The 24,581-nt window shown below is 42.5% G+C and overlaps 1 protein-coding gene across 1 annotated transcript in view; it reads left to right on the forward strand.

Annotated features, from left to right (window-relative positions):
- Nucleotides 1-21,647, forward strand: part of NQO2 (N-ribosyldihydronicotinamide:quinone dehydrogenase 2) — a 36,008-nt gene extending 14,361 nt beyond the window's left edge. Inside the window, exons 3-6 of the mRNA XM_073630967.1 lie at nt 2,064-2,194; nt 5,078-5,191; nt 7,507-7,608; nt 20,624-21,647. Coding sequence (XP_073487068.1) covers nt 2,064-2,194; nt 5,078-5,191; nt 7,507-7,608; nt 20,624-20,797 — 521 coding nt within the window. The 3' untranslated portion in view covers nt 20,798-21,647. The remainder of the gene's footprint in view (nt 1-2,063; nt 2,195-5,077; nt 5,192-7,506; nt 7,609-20,623) is intronic.
- The last annotated feature ends 2,934 nt before the right edge of the window (nt 21,648-24,581 follow it).

The raw sequence follows: 24,581 nt of genomic DNA on the forward strand, positions 1-24,581 counted from the left end.
ATGTACCAGAGACACATGATTGTCTCTAAGTATTTCTTGGACCTATTGACTAGACTCGGCCTTCTCTTCTTTGTAATGTCTCAACCCTGTAGTGCTCCCTGGGAGTGAGTAGGAGCAAGGTAGGATGGCTTAAAAGATACATGCTGGAGTTCTGTGCCCAAATTATTGCTACATGTTCCTGTGTTTGGCGTTTCGCGTCAAGAGTTCTGTCAGAATGTCAATGTGCTGCTAGATGTCCCGACCATCTTGGAAAGTTACAGTAAAGTGTGGAAAATATAAAATTTGTTTGGATATTATTTATTCATATTTTAAAGCCTATGGCCAAGGATGTTGTGAGTGGGCCTATGGCCAGGAGTTTGGCACAATTTGGTGAATGCATACAGCTACCAGCAGGTGGGTGGTTGTTTTCCTATGAAAGAAGAAGCAGGACGGGGACTGGTACAGTTTGACACCAACATTTGTTTAACATAAATTGAACAACAATCAGAAATCACTTAGCGATAGTATGTGGCTGTTGCAACTGTGGCTGAACACTTGACATAAACATTCCAGACACTATTATATTTGCAAACACAATATCACTGGTAGGACAGGTGCAGTAATGCCAGTAGTACAGTACAGAGTTATATCTTCAGCATAAAGGTTGTCACATGGCATAGCCTACATTTCTGGAGCAGCATCTGTGTGGGGGTGGCTGACGGGCAGAGTGGCGGCACTGAGTGGAGTGGTGCTAATCTTATGAAGTATTGAAGTCCAGTGGATAGCAGAGCAGACAGCAGTTTTTCCAATGTGTCCCTCCTAGAACAGGAACCTTTCCCTGAGCTAATTCACTGTCCCTAACATGCAGGGTTCCTTTCCCTTACCTAGCCACTCACAACTGCATGCCAAATGCAGCAGGGCACTGATATATATTACCACTGCCCATACTAAAGATGGACGTCAAAGGTCACTCAATGTTGCGGTATCTAATTGGACCACTACTTCCCCGATGAAGGGGTTTGCAGAGGAACAATGTTCCCCCCAGCCTCTGTTCCATCTGCACAGTGGCACAGTAACACAGTGCTATCTAGAGGATGGAGGACAAACTGCACCTACCTCCACATTAGTTTCGGTCATGTGCACTGCTCTATGCACACTACAAATCTCATAGTCCATAGTTCAGTCCATCTCAGGAGTAGAAGAGAAGAGAAGGTGGCTATGCTCCTGCATACAGTGGGACCATGGAGAACAAACATAGCCACCCTCTAACAGAAAATCAAATAACAGCAGCAAAAACAGAGATTTGGAGAAGGATGAGAGCAAAAAAAGGTGCTTTTTTGAGTTAATACATACTTGAATGGATTTATTTCTTTTTAAATCAGAGTTCAGTTTCAAAGGAAGGCTTTGGAGATAAGGTGTGGGATAGGGTGGAGAAGTCATTTTTAACCTTTGCAGGCACAGTCAAGACTTCCATATATATTTGCACATGTCTATATCTCTAAAATTGTGTTTTGGAATTTGGTTTTCATTGAAGGTAATGCATGCATTTTTCACCTTCTATTCAGTTTGGATAGAGTCCGGAAGGGTCAAACCCCTATCAGGCTATTTTTTTTTTTACTGTCTTTGTCCTACTGTGGAAACTTCCTTTTACTTACTGTCTTGGAGACACTTTTGGTAAGGAAATCTCCCCAAAGTGAGAGGAATGCCCATCTTAGAAAATTGTCACCAGAACATATGTCCCCATTTGAAGATTTCCCCTCAGCTCTTGCTTTGATTACATCTCTAAACTGTAGGATTTCCCACTTTTTTTTTCTCTTGGTGACAATGGTCACCAAGACAAATAGAAGAGTGAATTCCCTTGTTGGGATACAAACAGCAATAAAAATGTCCCCACTCTATCTAAAACTTTAAATAACAGTTGTACCTTTTACATACACTCGGAATTAAAGGAGTTGATAAGGCAAAAGGTTTTTTATCTTATACCCTTGCTACTTGCCTTTTTTAGGGTTGCTTTAGGGTTCAAGATGGTCAGCAAGCCATACATGACTACATTTTTTTGAATTTTTTATATCTGTTTTTTCTAGGAGACCTGTGCAATCCTCAACACTTTAGCTATGGAACAGAAACAAAGGAAGCATTCAAGAAAGGCTGTTTATGTGAGGACATTCTTGAAGAGCAGAGAAAGGTTCATAAAGCTGACTTGGTCATCTTTCAGGTATCTGAGCTGAAGCTTACAAAAATATTTTTGTTCACTTTTATAAGTTAACATATGCATATATGTATAACTAAAGTACAGTTTAGCCATGCTTCTGAATGCAATTGGTCATTGACCTAATGTTTTCATGTTGGATAAAGAGTACTCTTTTAATTACCAAGGACTTAATAGTCCTTAGGCCATTAGTGAGACAGTTTGGCTACACCCCCTATTTACTACTTGCAGTTTTGTCCCAGGGTACCCCAAGCTTTTTTTTAATCTAGTAATGTCCTTGGTTGTGATCCAAGCACCCCTTACAGAAAGAGCAGCCAGGTCTGTAAACTAAGTTTTTTGTACTTCATTTAGGTAAAATAGCTTGGCCATGTAATAATGATGTTTTAGTTTATAAACTAAATTGGACAAAATTGTGTTGTTACATCTGCCAACATTTAACTTTAAATATTCTGTGAGTATGCAAAAATATACACATTTTCCAAAAACCTATGTTCAACATATTATGATCAAAATATTAATCAAATATCTTCAATAAATTAAAAAGTTTATGCCCCAATTATTTTTAGTGGATTTAGACGTACATTTGTCTGCGTGTACGCATTATATATATATATATATATATATATATATATATATATATATATATATATATATAAATAGTATCTCACAAAAGTGAGTACACCCCTCACATTTTTGTAAATATTTTATAATATCTTTTCATGTGGCAACACGGAAGAAATGATACTTTGTTGCTACAATGTAAAGTAGTGAGTGTACAGCTTGTATAACAGTGTAAATTTGCTGTCCCCTCAAAATAACTCAACACACAGCCATTAATAATACAAAATACAGTGCTTTGCTACTAATCCTCAGAACAATATAATCAACAAATATTGTGTATATTCAAAATAAATGTGTATTATCCCCCCCAAAAAAACAGTAGAAATATATGTCTCAAAAGTTCATGCATAAAGTGACTGATTGACTGAAATTATCCCCAGAGGGGACAACTGCTGATTTTACTTGTCTGAGGTGAGCGGCTTGTGATACCGCTGGTGGAGAGCACTTACCTTTATCTTCAATCAGTCACTTTATGCAAGAACTTTTGAGACATATATTTATACCGTTTTTTTTTTTTTTTGGATAATGCACATTTATTTTGAATATACACAATATTTGTTGATTATATTGTTTTAAGGATTAGTAGCGCAGCACTGTATTTTGTATTAATATTGCTTTAGGGGTGAAAGTGGAATCACTTAAAGCGACAGCAGCTTACTTACAATCACATATTTATATATTCACATTATTGTGTCGATCAATTTTTATACACAGCCATTAATGTCTAAACCGCTGGCAACAAAAGTGAGTACACCCCAAGTGAAAATGTCCAAATTGGGCCCAATTAGCCATTTTCTCTCCCCGGTGTCATGTGACTCGTTAGTGTTACAAGGTCTCAGGTGTGAATGGGGAGCAGGTGTGTTAAATTTGGTGTTATCGCTCTCACTGTCTGATACTGGTCACTGGAAGTTCAACATGGCACCTCATGGCAAAGAACTCTCTGGGGATCTGAAAAAAAGAATTGTTGCTCTACATAAAGATGGCCTAGTCTATAAGAAGATTGCCAAGATCCTGAAACTGAGCTGCAGCATGGTGGCCAAGATCATACAGCGGTTTAACAGGACAGGTTCCACTCAGAACAGGCCTTGCCATGGTTGACCAAAGAATTTAAGTGCACGTGCACAGCATCACATTCAGAGGTTGTCTTTGGGAAATAAACGTGTGAGTGCTGCCAGCATTACTGCAGAGTTTGAAGGGGTGGGGGGGTCAGCCTGTCAGGGCTCAGACCATATGCCGCACACTGCATCAAATTGGTCTGCCTGGCTGTCGTCCCAGAAGGAAGCCTCTGAAGATAATGCACAAGAAAGCCTGCAAACAGTTTGCTAAAGACAAGCAGACTAAGGACATGGATTACTGGAACCATGTCCTGTGGTCTTATGAGACCAAGATAAACTTATTTGGTTTAGATGGTGTCAAGCATGTGTGGCGGCAACCAGGCGAGTATAAAGACAAGTGTATCTTGCCTACAGTCAAGCATGGTGGTGGGAGTGTCATGGTCTGGGGCTGCATGAGTGCTTCCGGCACTATTGAGCTACAGTTCATTGAGGGAACCATGAATGCCAACATGTACTGTGACATACTGAAGCCGAGCATGATCCCCTCCCTTTGGAGACTGGGCTGCAGGGCAGTATGCCAACATGATAATGACCCCAAACACACCTCCAATACGACAATTGCCTTGCTAAAGAAGCTGAGGGTAAAGGTGATGGACTGGCCAAGCATGTCTCCAGACCTAAACCCTATTGAGCATTTGTGGGGCATCCTCAAATGGAAGGTGGAGTAGCGCAAGGTCTCTAACATCCACCAGCTCCGTTATGTCGTCATGGAGGAGTGGAAGAGGACTCCAGTGGCAACCTGTGAAGCTCTGGTGAACTCCATGCCCAAGAGGGTTAAGGCAGTGCTGGAAAATAATGATGGCTACACAAAATTTTGATACTTTGGGCCCAATTTAGACATTTTCACTTAGGGGTGTACTCACTTTTGTTGCCAGCGGTTAAGACATTAATGGCTGCGTGTTGAGTTATTTTGAGGGGACAGCAAATTTACACTGTTATACAAACTGTACACTCACTACTTTACATTGTAGCAAAGAGTCATTTCTTCAGTGTTGTCACATGAAAAGATATAATAAAATATTTTAAAAAATGTGAGGGGTGTACTCACTTTGAGATACTCACTGTGAGATACTGTGTATATATACACACGCAATAAAATACTATAATAATAATAATAATAATGTTTTGCTTGTGTACTTTTTTTTTTTTTTAGTTTCCTTTATACTGGTTCAGCTTTCCTGCTATCATGAAGGGCTGGATAGATCGAGTTTTTGTACAAGGGTTTGCGTTTGACTTCCCAGGCTGCTATGAGACTGGACTCTTGAAGGTGGATATATACTGCATGGCATAGTACTGTATATGGACACACAGGAGTGCAAAACCAGTTGTTGGTTTGGAAACATGTTATATGCAACTAAAGCTAATTCAGATTTTTGTTATTTGCACTGTTTTCTAAAGGGGTTGTTTAAACATTTTGTTCTACATAAGGAATTATTTTCCGTTTTGAATAGACTTTAATTGTTGCCTACATGCAGCAATACTTGAAGTCCATAACGCCCTGAAATAATATTTTAAAACCTCTACAGGTTTAGTTTAAAGTAGATCTTCATCTAAAACACTTTTTTAAATTAGGGTTAGAATCTCTGTAATGCCCCGTACACACGGTCGGACTTTGTCCGGACATTCCGACAACAAAATCCTAGGATTTTTTCCGACGGATGTTGGCTCAAACTTGTCTTGCATACACACGGTCACACAAAGTTGTCGGAAAATCCGATCGTTCTAAACGCGGTGACGTAAAACACGTACGTCGGGACTATAAACGGGGCAGTGGCCAATAGCTTTCATCTCTTTATTTATTCTGAGCATGCGTGGCACTTTGTCCGTCGGATTTGTGTACACACGATCGGAATTTCCGACAACAGATTTTGTTGTCGGGAAATTTTATCTCCTGCTCTCCAACTTTGTGTGTTGGAAAATCCGATGGAAAATGTCCGATGGAGCCCACACACGGTCGGAATTTCCGACAACACGCTCCGATCGGACATTTTCCATCGGAAAATCCGACCGTGTGTACGGGGCATAAGAGTTTTATTAGTCTGTGACCCCACTAGAAAGATTGCCGTTCAGATTTTGTTTTTGTGATGTTTTGCAAAAGTAGTAAATGTGTGTCTCTGGGACAACACTGACTGACCGCAAGAATAACCTGACATATGTTCTAACCCAGATGCAACAATTTGTGATTTTTTTTTTTTTTTTATGCAGCGTACACACGGTCGGACTTTTCGACCAGACTTGTCCGACAGACGCCAACGGACCAAATCCGGTGGACGATCCAATCATGCGTGGGCTTCACCGGACCTTCAGCTGACTTTTCCAGTCGCAAATCTGACGGACTTTAGATTTGGAATATGCTTCAAATCTTTACGTCATAACTCCGCCAGACCCAGAAATCCGCTCGTCTGTATGCTAGTCCGACGGACAAAAAACGACGCTATGGCAGCTATTAGCTACTGGCTATCAACTTCCTTACTTTAGTCCGGTGTACGTCATCACGTACAAATCTGTCAGACTTTGGTGTGATCATATGTAGGCAAGTCCGTTCGTTAAAAACTCCATCGGAAGTCCGTTAAACGTCCGTCGAAAGTCTGTCGGACCAGTCTGGTCGAAAAGTCCGACCGTGTGTACGAGGAATTAATCAACCTAAGGCCTCTTTCACACGGACTGTCCGTTCAGGTCCGCCTGTCAGTTTTTTAGGCGGACCTAAACGGACGCTCCATAGACCTCTATGGAGCGTCGGATGTCAGCGGTGACATGTCTCGCTGACATCCGACCCGCTCTGATCCAAAAAAGTGTGACAGAGGAAAAACCTACTTTTCCATCCGTCTGTGGATCGGATGGGTGACGACGGACTCTATGGTACGTCCTCATCCGATCCCCCATAGAGGAGAGCGGCACTCTGACAGGTCCATCTCTGCACGGTGTGCAGAGACGGACCTGTCATCTTCCTGCTCAGCGGGGATCGACGGAGCGATCCCCTGCTGAGCAGAGCGGACTCCGTACATGGACACCTCCGTGTGAAGGAGTCCTAATGCTTCAGAATGTGTTCTGAGATCCCTTTCTCTGGCATAAAAAGTTCTAGGCTGCTATTGCAACTTTATTGCTAAATTACAAAGTTCTAAAAACTTTTTTGTAGAATTTAGTAGGTTTTTAGGAAACTTAGGCCTCATGCACATGGATATATATAGGCATAGCATAAAAACTCAGAATTTTCCCTTGGTTGGGAAGACGCAGATGAGGTGTACAACCTGTCAAAGAAGTGAGTATCCCCCTGTACTCATGTAAACCACTATGTTCATCACTTTCACCACTATCCCAAGGTTTCACCATTGGAGAAATTTTCCACAAAGTGTTATGTGTGCTGAAGCATCATCATTGACTTACAAAGGTCAGAGTACATATCATGGTGCTCAATACAACACAGATGGCACAGTGGTTTTTCTACTGTGTGTCCTGTTTAGTTTCTGTAGCAGTTCCTAGAATGTTAGAAAATAGAATTGTAGGCAAAGTAAAGTAAATGAGTAGAAGTTCACATTTCTTCCTCCTATTGAAGATATATAATCTTTCTTATTTGCTCGACAGGATAAAAAAGCACTTCTCTCCTTTACAACCGGAGGAACAAAAGAGATGTTTAGCAAAGAAGGAGCAAGTGGAGATGTCCGGTATATTCTCTGGCCTATGCAAGTAAGTGTTTTTAAATTAATTTTAAAAACATTTGTTTTTGAAAATGAGAAAAATGTCTCTGGTACAGAAGGATCATATACATTTGACAGCTGTACTTCCAAACTTCCACATCTGTTGTAGTAGAACAGTCTCCATTTCTAGTTTACACTGATATAGTGGATTCCTATGAGCACTGATGTATGGCAATGATATCTGAATATTTCCTACTTGTAATGTAAACAAGAAGGGCGGTTTACTGTTGCCACTGATAAGGGACACTGGTATGATGCATCCAAGAGTGATCTGTTTTTACAACATCAGGGAGTCTGAATTGGATATCTTTTTTTTGTTTAAAAATGAAAAAGTCTCTTTAAACTGCCAGATAATAAGCTCATTTCACAAGGATAAGAACTTTTTTTCAGCCATGTGAAAAAAACACACAGTGCACACATGAAGGAGCTGCCGCCACTCCATCTATCCTTCAAAATGCTCCGCGCTCTGCACTTATGTGGCCCCCCAGCAGCACCGATCCTCTCTGGCTCTCCTGCAGCTGCCAGCTTCTTCTTCTCTCCCCTCCCACCGGCCTCGGGTCCTGCAGGGGTTGTCACAGGGGGATTTCACTCTGACAATAAACAGGTGTTCAATGCATCCCTGTGTAGGCAGTCCCATTCATGTCAACTGTGGCTGCATGGACACAGCCATTGTTCTCGATTTGACAAATGTCAGATTATGAGCAGTGACTGTGTCCAGCTGCATCCCAATTGAAATGAACGGGTCTGCCTGCACAGGGATGCACGGAACATCTTTGCATTTTTGTGCATATAAACACAGTCCTCACATGGGCGTACACTTTAGTATGGCTCATGTGAATGAGGCCTTAGTAGGAATTTAACAGGAATTTAAGTCAGTCTGACTTACCTGGGGGATTTTACTGGGGACAAACTGACCTGGGGAGAATTATATTGGGGGACAGATTGACCTGGGGTCTATAGATTATACTGGGCGACAAATTGACCTGGGGTTGGAATATACTGAGGGAAAGACTGACATGGGTGGGATTATACTAGGGGACAGATTGGCCTGGAAGGGAGGTGGGGGAAGGATTATACCAGGGGACAAACTGATCTGGGGGGAAATATACTGGGGAACAGATTGACCTGGGGAGGATTATACTGGGGACAGTTTGAATTGGGCAGGATTATACTGGGGAACAGACTGACCTGGAGGGGGGGGGGGTTATTCTGTCTGGATTGACCTGGGGTGGAAGGATGATACAGGGGCCAGGCTGACCTGGGGGGATTGTTCTATGGGACAGACTGACCTTGTTTTATTTAACCACACTCCTTAAAGCAGAAGTAAAGTCCGCTATAAAGTTAGTTCTTTAGGGCCCACCAGGTGGGTTATGTCATAAAGTGCTAGTATACACAGCATATTAGTACATTATGGCAGACGTACCTGTCATATGGTGTACTTCACCGCTGCAGTGGGATTGATCCGCCGGGCCTCGGCACTTCCATCTGCACCCTGTCTTCATCCCTGGTCACGTGCCTTTGGCTATTTGATAGGACAGGCCATGATGATGTCACCCCCCATGCATGCGCACAAGAGTCACATCACTGTTGCACGAATCGGGGCTGTAAATGTTCGTTGAGCTACACATGCGTGGCATGACAGGTGACAGACAGAAGGATGCATTTTTGGCAGAAGAGACCAATAGGGTCTCTTCTTTCATTATTACCCTGCCTGCCTGTCAACCATTTGTTTATAAATCAAGTTTATTTCCACTTTAACACCCCACCCTTAACACCATTTGGCCACACCCACTGTTTGCCACTGACTTTACAATCCTAGCACAATGAAAACCATGCCCACTCTTTACTGTGGTGCACTAAGCACACCACATTTTTTTTTATCAAGCAAAGGGGCCCAACTTATGATCTTGCACATAGACCTACTGTTTTCATAAAACACCCCTGTTTCTGGTGTGTTATATCTGTCTGCATTACTGGATGCTAAATGTCTGAGTTTGTCATGCACATGACGTGTAGAACTCAATACCAAAAAATATAAGGATAGCAGGAATAAACTGTGTAAACAAAATGAAAACTGGCTAGCAACCTATGCAGCAAATATGGTATTTCATGATTTACAGGAACACACCACTAAGCCACATATCTCTCTATTATGTTGTTACCCCATATTTGTCCTTTTTTCAATTTCAAAATAACCAACAAAACAATTGCCTTATATTAGTACCATCTGAAAAGGGGATCTTTTATTTTGGAGAGAAGAGTTAATGCCTTGGTCAGGTTTTTATTGCTGTATCTGTCTCTGCTGGGGAAATTTCTCTAAATGACCTTTTCTCATGATGGCAAATCTTTCCAACAAGTCCAAAGTGCTTCCATCAGTCAGATACCTCTTGGTAAAAGCCCATAATTATAACTGGACCCTATGTGACTTCTACACATTCTAAAAGCACTGAACTGTCTTTGATGACTATAATGGTGTGCTGGTGAGAATCATGTAATCTCTCCAGCAAGGACAAAGGCTCTCGTTTCTTGCACGGCGTCACAACGGAGGAATGTGAAGGAAAAGCTCGTCAATGGGATCACAAACAGAAATAAAAACCTAACATATAGTACAGTATAAAAGAGATGGGTTATTCCCGCGCTATCATATATGGAATCGGCTAAAAATAGAAAAGCTGCATGCACTGTTAAAGGTAGACACCTGACCTCGTAAATAAATCTAGAAAATGGGTAGTGCTGCGCTAATCCTAGGTTTTTATCAAAAAGGTGTATATTCAGTGGTATACATACAGAACTTGAATGCGTGACTGTTTGTTAAAGTCAGATAAGCGTAAGGTGGTATTAATTAAAAGTGTGATGACTAAAATAATAATATATACAATAAGAGTACCCCCTGGGATCTGGGCAGGGGTCTATATCCAGCATAAGGGGGCGGCGATAATTTTTGAGTGGAATCAATAAGATTGAGTGGGATCAGATGATAAACAATATAAAAACAGTACTAATAAAAGATAATATATAGCATAAGTGACTGTCAATAAAAAATATAGTGCATAACAATTGGGAGTAAACATAAAAACAGTACTAGTAAAAGATGATAATATAGCTTAAGTGACTATCAATAGTAAATAAATATGGTGCATAACCATTGGGAGTAAATACATCCACAGTGGGGGGTAACCAATGCTAATTGTGCTAGTATAAAGTGCAGCGTGACAAGCCTATTTAAGGCAGTGAGGTAGTAATGGACTGCTAATTCATACAGTGCGTATGTGCAAAAATTGAATATAAAAAATAAATAATAGAGTGTCTCAAATCCTTGTAAAAGGTTTGGCAGGGAGAAAGTCTTATAAAACCAAAAAAACACAAAGGTCCATAAAAATTCAGCAAAATGTGACGACAACGTCTTGGCATGCACACGTTGCAGTTAAAGTGCTCAAGTGCAACACATCCAGTGCTTCTTCGTGTGACACCACTCTGGTTAGGTAGTGGCCCCTTACCTTTAGGTAATAGGGCAACAGCATGTAGCCAAAATGACTCTTTGGGATCCTCCTATTAGCTCCAGCGCGTCCCTCACCAACCTACGTCCTCCATGCTGTCCTCCTCAGAACACAGGCTCAGTTGAGATCAGGAAAGTCTAGGCTCAGCCATGCTGGGTCAGCTGACACAGCATGGCTGAGCCTAGACTTTCCTGATCTCAACTGAGCCTGTGTTCTGAGGAGGACAGCATGGAGGACGTAGGTTGGTGAGGGACGCGCTGGAGCTAATAGGAGGATCCCAAAGAGTCATTTTGGCTACATGCTGTTGCCCTATTACCTAAAGGTAAGGGGCCACTACCTAACCAGAGTGGTGTCACACGAAGAAGCACTGGATGTGTTGCACTTGAGCACTTTAACTGCAACGTGTGCATGCCAAGACGTTGTCGTCACATTTTGCTGAATTTTTATGGACCTTTGTGTTTTTTTTGGTTTTATAAGACTTTCTCCCTGCCAAACCTTTTACAAGGATTTGAGACACTCTATTATTTATTTTTTTATATTCAATTTTTGCACATACGCACTGTATGAATTAGCAGTCCATTACTACCTCACTGCCTTAAATAGGCTTGTCATGCTGCACTTTATACTAGCACAATTAGCATTGGTTACCCCCCACTGTGGATGTATTTACTCCCAATGGTTATGCACCATATTTATTTACTATTGATAGTCACTTAAGCTATATTATCATCTTTTACTAGTACTGTTTTTATGTTTACTCCCAATTGTTATGCACTATATTTTTTATTGACAGTCACTTATGCTATATATTATCTTTTATTAGTACTGTTTTTATATTGTTTATCATCTGATCCCACTCAATCTTATTGATTCCACTCAAAAATTATCGCCGCCCCCTTATGCTGGATATAGACCCCTGCCCAGATCCCAGGGGGTACTCTTATTGTATATATTATTATTTTAGTCATCACACTTTTAATTAATACCACCTTACGCTTATCTGACTTTAACAAACAGTCACGCATTCAAGTTCTGTATGTATACCACTGAATATACACCTTTTTGATAAAAACCTAGGATTAGCGCAGCACTACCCATTTTCTATAGTACAGTATATTTAATCTTTCCTACTCTAACCAAAGTTAAAAAATACAGATAAATACACTACTGTGCAACATTTGTAGGCAGGTGTGAAAAAATGCTGTAAATTAAGAATGCTTTCAGAAATAGAAGTGTTAATAGTTTATTTTTTATCAATTAAAAAAATGGAACGTAAATTAACAGACGAGAAATCTAAATCAAATCAGTATTTGGTGTGACTATCCTTTGCCTTCAAAACGGCATCAATTCATTCAGAAACACTTGCACACAGTTTCTGAAGGAACTCGGCACGTAGGTTGCTCCAAACTTCTTGGAGAACTAACCACAGATCTTCTGTGGATGTACAGTAGGCTGCTTCAAATTCATCTGTCTCTTCATGTAATCCCAGACTCAATGATGTTGAGATCAGGGGTCTTTAAGGGTCAAACCATCATTTCCAGTACTCTTTGTTCTTAAGATAGTTCCTAATGACATTGGCTGTATGTTTGGGGTCATTGAGCTGCTGCAGAATAAATTTAAGGCCAATCACATGCCTCCCTGATGTGTGTGTGTGTGTGTGTGTGTGTGTGTGTGTGTGTGTGTGTGTGTGTGTGTGTATATATATATATAATATATGTGTGTGTGTGTAAAAAATATGTTTATGCCATTATAAGATTTATGACTAAGGATTAGTCATCTACCCTATTATATGTTGTTATATCGCGAGGTACTTATGCCAAAAAAACAATATACCGTATATACTCGAGTATAAGCCGAGTTTTTCAGCCCATTTTTTGGCTGAAAACCCCCCCCGCGGCTTATACTCGAGTGAGCCGTACCTTCCATTAGTAAAACAGTGTGTGGCTCCATGCTGTGTATGCAGTCTGTTCCGCTGTTCATTGTAAGAAAGCCCCGCCTCCTCCTCGTCTCTGATAGACGGAACGCTGATACAGTTTCCCAGCATTGTATCAGTGTTCCTCTAGCACGGACAAGGAGGAGGCGGAGCTTTCTTACAATGGACGGTGGAGCAGACTGCATACACAGTGGGAGACACACGCTGTTTTACTAATGGAAGGTACAGCTGCAGATTGGCACAGTGACACTAGAGATGGGCACAGTGACACTAGAGATGGGCACAATTAGACTGCAAATGGGCACAGTGAGGCTGCAGATGGGCATTGTTTACCCAGTAGCTGCTGCATTTTCCCACCCTCGACTTATACTCGAGTCAATATGTTTTCCCAGTTTTTTGTGGTAAAATTAGGTGCCTCGGCTTACATTCGGGTCGACCTATACTCGAGTATATACGGTATGTGGATGTGAATAGCAGACAAATAGGTCATTACATGGGATTATATACATAGGTGTTGCATGTGTGGAATTGGCATACAGAGGAAGCCAGAACAATTGAGGAGAATATTATATTTTATAGTGACACTGCATGTACAAACAAGTAATGTTATGAGATTCAACAGCATATGGGAAACCCAGAATGAATATATGTTGGAGAAATACTGAGACTGATATAAATGTGAAGTCATATAGAGATTGAGCAGACCCTGCTTATTTTAATGTTAGGTTAAGTATTTTGAATATGAATGAAACAAATCTGGTTAACAAATTCAAACTTTATATATTCATAATCAGGGTTGCATTTTCTCCGAATTGATTGTGCTTTGGGGACAGATTATGGGCACTGGCTGGACAATCCTAAAGTAAACCTCTCATGATAGAAATGTGGAGCTTGTCATTGCTGGCTTTCTTTTAAAAATAATCAAAATGTTCTGTGTGGAGGTAAAGCGTGAACTACTTAAATTCCCCTAAGGCCCCTTTCACATGATTAGCCCACAAAGATCCGCCTGTCCATTTTTCAGGCGGATCTAAACGGGCCACCTATTGACTTGTATTGGCAGGTGGATGTCAGCAGAGATGTGTCCGCTGACACTCGGCTGCCATCCGATCCATCAAGATCTGCTGAAAACCGACAGATGGCGATACGTTCGCCATCCGTCCAGCAGATTGGATGCTGTCCGTTTTCATCCGATCTTCCCATAGAGAACAACGGGGCTCTGACAGGTCCGTCCCTGCACAGTGAGCCAAGATGGACCTGTCATCCGCCTGCTCAGCAGGGATCAACGGAGCGATCCCCTGCTGAGCTGGCGGAGTCCGCTGAGCGGATCCGCCCCGTGTGAAAGTGGCCTAAGAAGGTACCATCCCCTAAAAGACAAATATAAAACTACAGAATTGTTTTGGGACTTTCCATGTACCTTCTTGGGTTTAATAACCACTTGACCAAATAGTTATAAAATAATTTTTACATATCTTTATTCAAAACATTCTACAATTCTTTAAAGAAGAGGCTTGTTTTAAAAAACAAATTAGCAAATGGTTTGTCCAGTATGATGTTGTCCTGGACTTGAGATCTGATTATTTTTTTGTCTAGCCAATGCATTTCGTGGGTCAACCCGCTTCATCACGGCCTCAGTTCCTGTTAAATATTATAGCTAAATAAAAAGAAGAAATACTTAAAAATTAAAAAAATAATAGTCATCTATTAGCAGGGTGGGTAAGGTGGTTGCTTTGACTAAAAAAAAGTCAGCATGGCCCAATAAACATATAAGGTTTTTTTCTTTTATCACTGCTAGTTGACCTGGGTCTTGCAAGTTACTATCACCGAGTTTCACTTCTGCTGTCTTCCCTGGAAGATAGAACTGGTTGCTAGAGCTGCTCACCATTTTGAGTGACCTGCATCCTGATTCAATGCTTGCGATTTTGTATTTCACCATTTAAGGACTTCTAGAGGAAAACCATAGGCAAAATAGTTGACTACTACAACAACAGGAAGGGGGGGGGGGAGAAATGTATGCAAGTACTTTGTCTGAACCTCATAGTCTGTAAAGAACTGGTCACTGTTATGATACTTGGTTGTAAGTTGCAAATAAAACTTTACAGACAACAGAGGCCAGCAGTGCATTATGTCACCAGCGTCGTCTAGTACGCTTTTACATATATCTCATCTTCTGAGGTTAGCAGTTTACAGTGAATGCAGTATATACTCAGTGCAAGTCTTTGGTATCTGTGCTACTCAGGGCTCATTTGCCGCTATCATGTATGTACTGTCATACCAGGTGCTGACATGTCCTTCTCCTGACACCAGAGGGAGGTAATGACCATGGAGACCTCTGGAGAAGAGACGCTTGAGAGGGGATATAATTTCAATCTATAAATACTGTACTTGTGACCCCACAATAGGGATAAAACGTTTTTTCGGAAGGGAGTTTAATAAGACACGTGGCCACTCATTAAAATTAGAAGAAAAGAGGATTAACCTTATACTACGTAAAGGGTTCTTTACTGTAAGAGCGGCAAGAATGTGGAATTCCCTTCCACAGGCGGTGGTTTCAGCGGGGAGCATTGATAGTTTCAAACAACTATTAGATAAGCACCTGAACGACTGCAACATACAGGGATATACAATGTAATACTGACATATAATCACACACATAGGTTGGACTTGATGGACTTGTGTCTTTTTTCAACCTCACCTACTTTGTAACTAATAGAAGTGCAATAACCATATAATTCAGTAACTACATTTCATACTTGCTATAGGCCCCGCATTTTTAGACCACCCCCTGTGCCATGCTAATCTATAAAAAAGTGATAAATACTCAGATTGCTATTTCTGGAATGCCGGACAAGAAAGCTTACATTTGAGCTGTTTGCAAGCAACCCAAAAGTAAAGATTAAAAACTTGTTTTTTCCTAAAAGAAATGCTGAGCCTCAAATATGTTTTCTTCATGCTACATGCATGCTATGTAATATGTACAAGTATAAAGCTGGTTATACACAATACAATCTAATTGAACACACTTTATACAGCCTCTTTTAGATTTACCAGAACTCTTTATTATGAGGACATATAAACTATTCAATTTCTATCAAATCAGGCAGACTCTTGCACTACATAGTTCATGATCGAACTTAGGGAAATTGTACAATCAGATTTGGTCAGCGTAATACTAATGCCCTGTACACACGGTCAGACATTGATCGGACATTAACTCCCATTAACAGACTTTATCTTCCCAGATGCCTCTTTTCTTACAGAACTCCAGCACTATTTTTGTTCAGGCATCATCTAGAATCAGCATATAGTTTCTGGTCTAAGATGCTGGCTCAGAAATGACACGGTTATATAAATTCTTATAACTGCAGAATGGTCTTTGTTTTCTTTGTGTATACAGTACATGTCTCAAATAATTCTGCTGCTGTGCCAGAAAATTGCAGTTTTACAACAGTTCAAGTGAGTGATCACGGGGTTAAGGGAGACTGGGCAAATGCTCTCAATTTGCATGTAGCAGAGTGATGACACTGTTCTCCCAGAATGCATACTGCTTTTTAAGTACAACTCTAGCCAAAATATTTTATTTTATTATGTATAGAGCAGTAAAGGGGTAGAACCCCTGTCAGGTTGATATTGCTATTTTATTGTTATTGCTGTGTTCAGGAGATTGTCTCTCACTTTCTGTTAGGACAATTGGTGTGAAGTCTGTCTTCCAATTGTGCATTACCATCTTGTCACATGAGACTCTGGTGGAGACTACAAGTGATCAGACATTATGCAGGCATGGTCCACTGTTGTTACTGTCAGGAAGATGGTCTAAAGCAGGAGGTCTACTACAACCCTCGGGTCACATATGGCCTTCTACTGGATTTTATCTAGCCCACAGCTAGGGTCAATGGTGTATCCCCAATGTGCATAGATTATAGATTAGGTTCAGCAGAGGCTGCCTATGTTCTCTGCTTCAAACCCTCCCCAACTTGCACCCAGACTCTGTAGGGGGGAACTCTGACGGGGACACTGATGGGTACCCTGATGTAAGAGGGGACTCTGATGGTGACTGTAATGTAAGAAGGGACTCTGATGGGGACCATGATGTAAGAAGGGACCCAGATGTAAGGGGGGACTCTAATGGGGACTCTGACATAAGGAGTTACTCTAATAGGGACCTTGACGTAGCAGGGGATATTAATAGTTACCCCGATGTAAGGGTGGACTCTGATGGGGACCTTGACATAGCAGGGGACTCGAATGGTTACACTGATGTAAGGGGGGGGGGGCGCTATCAAGGGTATCCTGATGTAAGGGGGACTTTGATGGGGATTGTGATGTAGAGAGGACCCTGATGTAAAAGAGAATCCAATGTACATCCTGATGTAAGGGGGGCCCTGATGGGGATTTTTTTTGGCCTGCGAGTATCTGTAAAATATACAATATGTCCCTCATACTGAAAAGTGGTGGGGACCATGATGTAAGAAGGAACTCTGATGGGGACCCTGATGTAAGGGGGGCATCTGACGGGGACCCTGAAATAAGGTGGGACTCCTAATAGGGACCCTGATGTAGCAGGGGACTTTAATGGGTACCCTGATGTAAGGGGTACTCTGTTGGACACTGACATAAGGAGGGACTCTATTGGGGACCTTGACGTAGCAGATAATCTAATGTAGACCCTGATGGGGATTTTTTTTGGCCTGCCAGTATCTGTAAAATATACAATATGGCCCTCATACTGAAAAGTGTGGAGACCCCTGGTCAAAAGCAGTGATGTGCAGCCAATACTGGGGTGAGTGCATGTAGACAGGAAGTGGCTGAAATGTAAAAGTATTTTATGAAATAGTTGTATCTCTTTATGATAGTGCTTTAGCAAACTGTCACCCACTTACGGTTTCGATCTACATTAAAAGAGAAGTATGGAATTTTTTTTCTTCCCCCTAACCATAGTAACCTAGGTGGATACAGAATCGGTCCGATGCTGCATCTGTCCCCCGCCGCCTCTGCACTGAGAACCAAGCGATCGAACACCGCCGATGGCTCGGTTCTCTCAGCTCCCCAAACAGAGAGCTGCTGACTGTCAGCAGCTCTCCGCTCTAACCCCCCCCCCCAGTGCTCACTGGAGCACTGAGTAGTGGAGGGAAAGGGAGTGGCCATCTCAGGCTCTCAGCGGCTCACTGAGAGCCTGAGATGGCCATCAGTCCAGGCACTTGGAGGATCCAGACTTTATTGTCATGATGTCACGGTGCCTGGACCGATTCCAGTGACGTCAGCAGAGATCAGAATTTAGACTGATCTCTGCTGAAAACGGCTCACAGGAGTGCAAAACAAATTGCACTCCTGTGACCCATAGGCAGGGCCGACCCAAGACATTATGCTGCCTGGGCCCAAGAATGAAATGCTGCTTCCCCCCCAAAAAAAATAAAAAATCACGCCCACCAAAAGGCCCCCCACATTCATTATTTTATATCACGATAACTAAAATTTAATTTAACAGAAAATCAGATTAAAAATGCCACAAATCTATCTCTATCTATCTATCTATCTATCCCATAATCCCTATTTTGTAGATGCTATAACTTTTACGCAAACCAATCAATATACGCTTTTTGCGATTTTTTTTTTTTTACCAAAAATATGTAGCAGAATACATATTGGCCTAAACTGGGTTTCCATCATCCCTGCTAAGTTTCATTTTATACAGTATGTCTTATTTTCAGTTTGACGTGTATTATATGTGAAGTTGCATATCAGAGACCGGTATTGTCGTAATAATGAAGCCTATTGAGATTTCCATACATTAGAGGATTCCACCATTATTGTTAAGTTATTGTCAGTAAGTTAGCGTTGCAATTTTTTTTCTTGTGCTGTGGGAACACATTAACTGCAGGCCTTTTGCTGACACTTTTTTTATTTTACCTCCAGTAGTTTATTGTAAATAGTAGTGTGGTGATTACCTGTTATACTAAAGATCGGCATGTGGAATTAATAAACATCAACAGATTTCAGTTGTGCCCCACCAGGCCGGCCCCCCATGGACAATGTGCCTGTCTGCTGAGTTCATCGCCCTATCCCTGTACTCAGTTTGGCAGATTGGCACTGATTGGCAGCACTGACAGGTAGCAATGATTAACACTGACAGGCAGCAATTATTGGCACCACTGATTGGCACTGATGGGCCCTTAATGGCACTGATAGGCTGCACTGATTGGCACTAATAGGCAGCACTGATCGCCATTAATAGGCAGCACTGATTGGCACTGTTGGGCAGCACTGATTGGTACTGTTAGGCAGCACTGATAGGCAGCACTGATTGGCAGCATTTAGTGGCACTGATTGGCAGCACTGATGGGCACTAATTGGCAGCATTTAGTGGCACTGATTGGCAGCACTGATGGGCACTAATTGGCAGCACTTATGGGCACTGATAGTCAGCACTGATGGGCGCTGATAGGTGGCACTCATGGGCATTGATTGGCAGCACTTATTGGCACTGGTAGGTGGCACTGATTGGAAACACTGACTGGCACTAATTGGTGGCATTGGTTGGCACTGATATTAGGCGTCACTGACATGTGGCACTGATTGGAAGCACTGATTGGCACTGACAGGTGGCACTGATTGGAAACACTGGTTAGCACTGACAGATGGCACTGATTGGCACTGACAGATGGCACTGAGTGGAAGCACTGATTGGCACTGACAGGTGGCATCGACTGGAAACACTGATTGGCACTGCCAGGTGGCACTGATTGGCACTGACAGAGGAGAGGGAGTTTCACACTGAGCCAATATTGACGCTTAGTGAAACTGTGTGTGACACTGTCATGTATGTAATGTAACTGCATGCAGAGAGAGACCAGCTGTCAAAATTCAGCGTTGATGTCGGGGGTGGGCGGGACCCAGCAGCTATCAAACACCAGCCAATGATTGGGCTGCTTAAGAAAGGGAGTGGGGCCACATACATGTAGCAGCCCGCCCAGACCCCATCCCATTGGCTGGTGTTTGATAGCTGCTGGGTCCCGCCCATCCCTGACATCAACGCTCAATTTTGACAGCTGCTCGCTCTCTCCATTCAGTTACATTACATGTCAGTTTCACACACTCGGCGGCTCTGGCAAGCATCAATATTGGCTCAGTGTGAAACTGTCTCACAGGCAGGACGGACTAAACACTCATTGGATGCAGACTTCACAGCAGTCCCACAGGCAGATCTCAGGAGACAGCCGGCATGGGTAACTGTACAGTACAACTTGTCACTGCTGGCTGCCGCCCCTCTTAAAATGCCTCCTGGGACCATGGGCCCACTGGGTCCCATGTTAGGGCCGGCCCAGCCCAGCCCATAGGAGAAGCCCAGCCAAATGAGCTCAGGCTGGACTTCTCCCTTAATATTTAAAAAAAACTGCAGCATTTTCTTGTAGTTTCTGTATTCTATGACACAACAGGCTTCTAAAATTACTGATAGATCCATTTTAAAGTGAGGAAAGATTTGGGTATCTTTTAAATTGTGATGAATAATTGTTTTCTACAAAAAATTCTTTGCTGTAAAAAATCTGTATTGATAAAATCTGTTTTTGTTCATTTCTCAGCATGGCATCATGCACTTCTGTGGATTCCAAGTTCTTGCCCCTCAGATATCTTATGCACCAGAATATGTGACAGAAGCAAAAAGGAAAGAAATGCTAATGAACTGGGCTCAAAGACTGGAGAACATCTGGGAGGAATCTCCTATAGACTGTACCCCATCTTGGTATTTCTGTTAGATTCAAGATCTCTGAGATGGAAGAATATCTGCTATGCAAAAAATTAGCTTATCTTTCTAAACCAACAACTGCTCACAGCAATGCAGCTATTGACAAACTCTTGTTGCTTGTGTTATAAAAGTATACAGAATAGTATATGCAATGTAAGTGTGGTTGAAGCAACAAAAGCTGGTCCAGTTTGTTCTGGTATCAGCCTGTTTAAACGTTAAACACGGCAGGATATCGTTTTTCTAGTACATGTAAAATCTCATAACAAAATAATTAAGAGAGAGAGTTAGGTGATATTAAAGCTTTGAATTGTTTACATTACAATAATAAACATGTCATACTTAAATGCTCTGTGCAGTGGTTTTGCGCAGAGCAGCTACAATCCTCCTCTTCTCTGGTTCCCCGTCGGCACTCCTGACCCCTCCCTCCTGCCGAGTGCCCCAAGAGCTAGCAGCCTACTATATGGACACACAGGCCGCTGCTCTGTCTGTCCATTCACAAACAGAGCTGTGGCTCTGCTCCGCCCCTCTCTCTCTCCTCATTGGCTCACTGGCTATGATTGACAGCAGTGGGAGCCAATGACTCTCGTGCACAGCGCTGGAGGAAGATCAGGCTCAGGTAAGTATTCGGGGGGAGGGGGGGGGGCTGTTGCACAAAGTTTTTTACCTTCACGCAAAAAAACCTTGAGCCTTCAGAACCACTTTAACCACTTATTTACCGGGCACTTTCACCCTCTTCCTGTGTACGCCATTTTTCAGCTTTCAGCGCTGTCACACTTTGAATGACAATTGCACGGTCATGCTGCAATGTAACCATGTGAAATTTTTACCGAAAATGTTGATTAAAAAAAAGTTTTTCTTCATTTCTGTCAGTAAATTTTGTGAATAAGTAATTTTTATCCTTCACTGATGTGCGCTGATAAGGCGGCACTGATGGGCACTAATAGGCTGCACTGATGAGGTGGCACTTATGGGCACTGATGAGGCGACACTTATGGGCACTGATTAGGTGGCACCGATGAGGAGGCACTAATATTCTACACTGATGAGCACTGGTAGGCGGCACTGATGAGTGGCACTGGTGGGCATTGATAGGTGGCACTGGTGGGCACTGATAGGTGGCACTGAAGGGCCCTTATAGCCAGCACTGATAGGCGCCATGGATAAGCGTCACTGATGGGCGGCTCTAATAGGCACTGATGGGCATTAATGGGTGGCACTGATGGACATTGATGGGCTTTACTGATGGGCATCATTGATAGGCGGCAATGAAAGCCAGCACTGACTGGGATCACTAATGGGCACTGATTTCTGGCTGTAGTGGGCACTGATGGGCACTGGTGGGTATTGAATGCTGGCACTGGTTAGCATGGGTTGCTGGCACTGGTGGCGCTCTAATGTAATCAGGGCACTGATCATCACCTATCAATGCCCACCAGTGCCACTCATCAGTGCCGCCTATCAGTGCTCATCAGTGTAGAATATTAGTGCCTCCTCATCAGTTGTACGCAAGTCGATCCATTGATCAGCTACAGTACAACCAGCCTCTCGGATTTTTGCATGTGCTCACTGCCGGTAGCTATAACTGCTAGCAGTGGCCATTGTGTGCTGCCGGCAGGAAAGACCCTCCGCACTCCCCACTGGCAGAACACAATAGCGCTGCAGATTCCCCCATCAACACTGACCGTGACTCAAGTGATGTATAACTTATCGCTTGCTTTAGTCCCCAGTAGCTGCCTGCTCAGGTAGGCCAGAGGTCTGCGACCTGGGAATCATCTGCAGCACAACCCTTCTCCACCTTCAGGAGCTCTGGACAAGGCAAAGCAGTTCCTTAGACTCTGCGCCTCAGCCCCTCAAAGGGTTCTCACCTTTGCTGTTCATTCAGGCATGCTTGATTCTCCCCCATTGGTATCAAAAGGTGTCCTCTCTGTCCTGACTCTCTGTCCACCCCAACTGTATCCTGTGTAAATACATGACTGCTGAGAAGCATAGGCTCATTTATGATCAACTAATAAACCGATACCTTGGCCCCCAAAAAGACACGGAAGCTGATTGAGTTGGAAATAGGGCAAGGCCACAGCTTTATTGAACTTTGCAAACGTAACAACTTTCTAAATGCACCAAACAATGCCAGCCACATTATACTGTGAGCACCCATAAAACATGAACTCACATAGTCTAAGAGGCCTGCCCCAGTGCCAGACAGGCATTAGACTGACCCCAGAATTTAACTTGAGGGCATAGCCCATAAAGCAACATCAATTGCTGGCAAGGACAAAACTGCCATTGCCACTGCAATTCACTGACGAGCGCCCCACCGCAGCCAGCACCTGCTCAACACCAGAGCGTAGGCCAAGATTAAACATATTTGGGCTAATCATTTAAATTAACCCCATAAGGCCTCAATAAATTCTGTTATCCCCCTTAAGACCCCTGTGGCGGACAACAATACCACCAATTCTGTGGACAAATTTGGAAACCTGGGCATTCACCCTGTGGTGAAACCACTTCAAACAAGAGCCAGAAACAGTAAAAAAAATGAGGTAAATACCAGGGAGAGCCCCCCGTACCCTGCAATAGCGGACTATTTTATGTATGTTACATGGAATGGTCCCTCTCCCAAAAAAGGGGGGGCTACAAACTATAAAACACTATATATATATATAATAGGCACAGTGCACTAATTTTAACCAGAAACAAAAACAAACCAGAAAAGGAACAGTGTTGGACCAAAGGATAGATTGGTAAAAGTGGCACAACATTGAGCAATAACACGCCTAATGGAGTAGATTGAATCTACAGACCGGAAAAGTCCTACATCGTTACCCCATACATGAATGATCAGAATTAAGGGACCTAAAACAAGTTGTCTGAGGCTTAACATCTCAGGTAATACCAGCAACCAGCAGAGGCCACGAAAACTGAGACAATTAATTCTGCCAACTGCAAAGGAAAATCCAAGGTTCTCCCCACAGTGTCAAAAATTCAGCATGGCAAGAGGCCCAATAAACAAAGGAGTCAACGATGATCCAAAGTAATGCTGGGCAGGAACAAGAAATCAGAACAAAAGGTGAGGACGAACAGCAAAAAAATTAATGATTTCCATCTACCTAAATGCCATATGTCTCATCCAAAAAAAAAAACTCACCAATGAGGAAAGAGTACGTGATAGAAATCAGTAGGAGGTAATACTATGGTAAAAGGAAAACCCGCCGCTCCAGGTGAGACCAGGAAGCCTAATGATCAGTAGATGCTCGCCTCGGCTCACCTCCGCACACAATGAAATTAGAAGAAATGGCCGCACACTACTGTAGATCAAAATCCTCTTTATTTGGACATTGCAAAAACTACAGGCATCAGAATGCTGGGTAGGAGGTAAGACCAGCTGGGAAAGGAAAAGGCGGAAGACCCATAAAAAATGGAATTTGCTGAGGTTGAAAGAATCAGTGTGAGATCAATACAAAGGATCTCTGATCAGCACATCCTCTGCCAAGTTACCACCAACTGAGCGTTTGTCCTCGGCAACAAGTTCACTAATTCTAAACGTGTCAAAGAATGCCAAAGAAAAGGCAACTCAAAGCAAGAGAGCCCTAAATGCAGAAACAGACAACGGGCAAAATGTAGAGGATGCCGGTTAACTTGTGCACAGAAAACAGGTGCTGAGAATCAGGGAATCAAGTCAGATGTTTCCAACCCTTCAAAGCCCTCCGAATAAGAAAACCCTGGAGATGTCCTCTTAGCTATTCCTTCCAGCTGAATAGTCTAAACCAAAACAATATAGCAGAGAGCAGCACCCA

The sequence above is a fragment of the Aquarana catesbeiana genome, linkage group LG05, assembly GCF_042186555.1.
Source record: "Aquarana catesbeiana isolate 2022-GZ linkage group LG05, ASM4218655v1, whole genome shotgun sequence".
NCBI classification, from domain to species: Eukaryota; Metazoa; Chordata; class Amphibia; order Anura; family Ranidae; genus Aquarana; species Aquarana catesbeiana.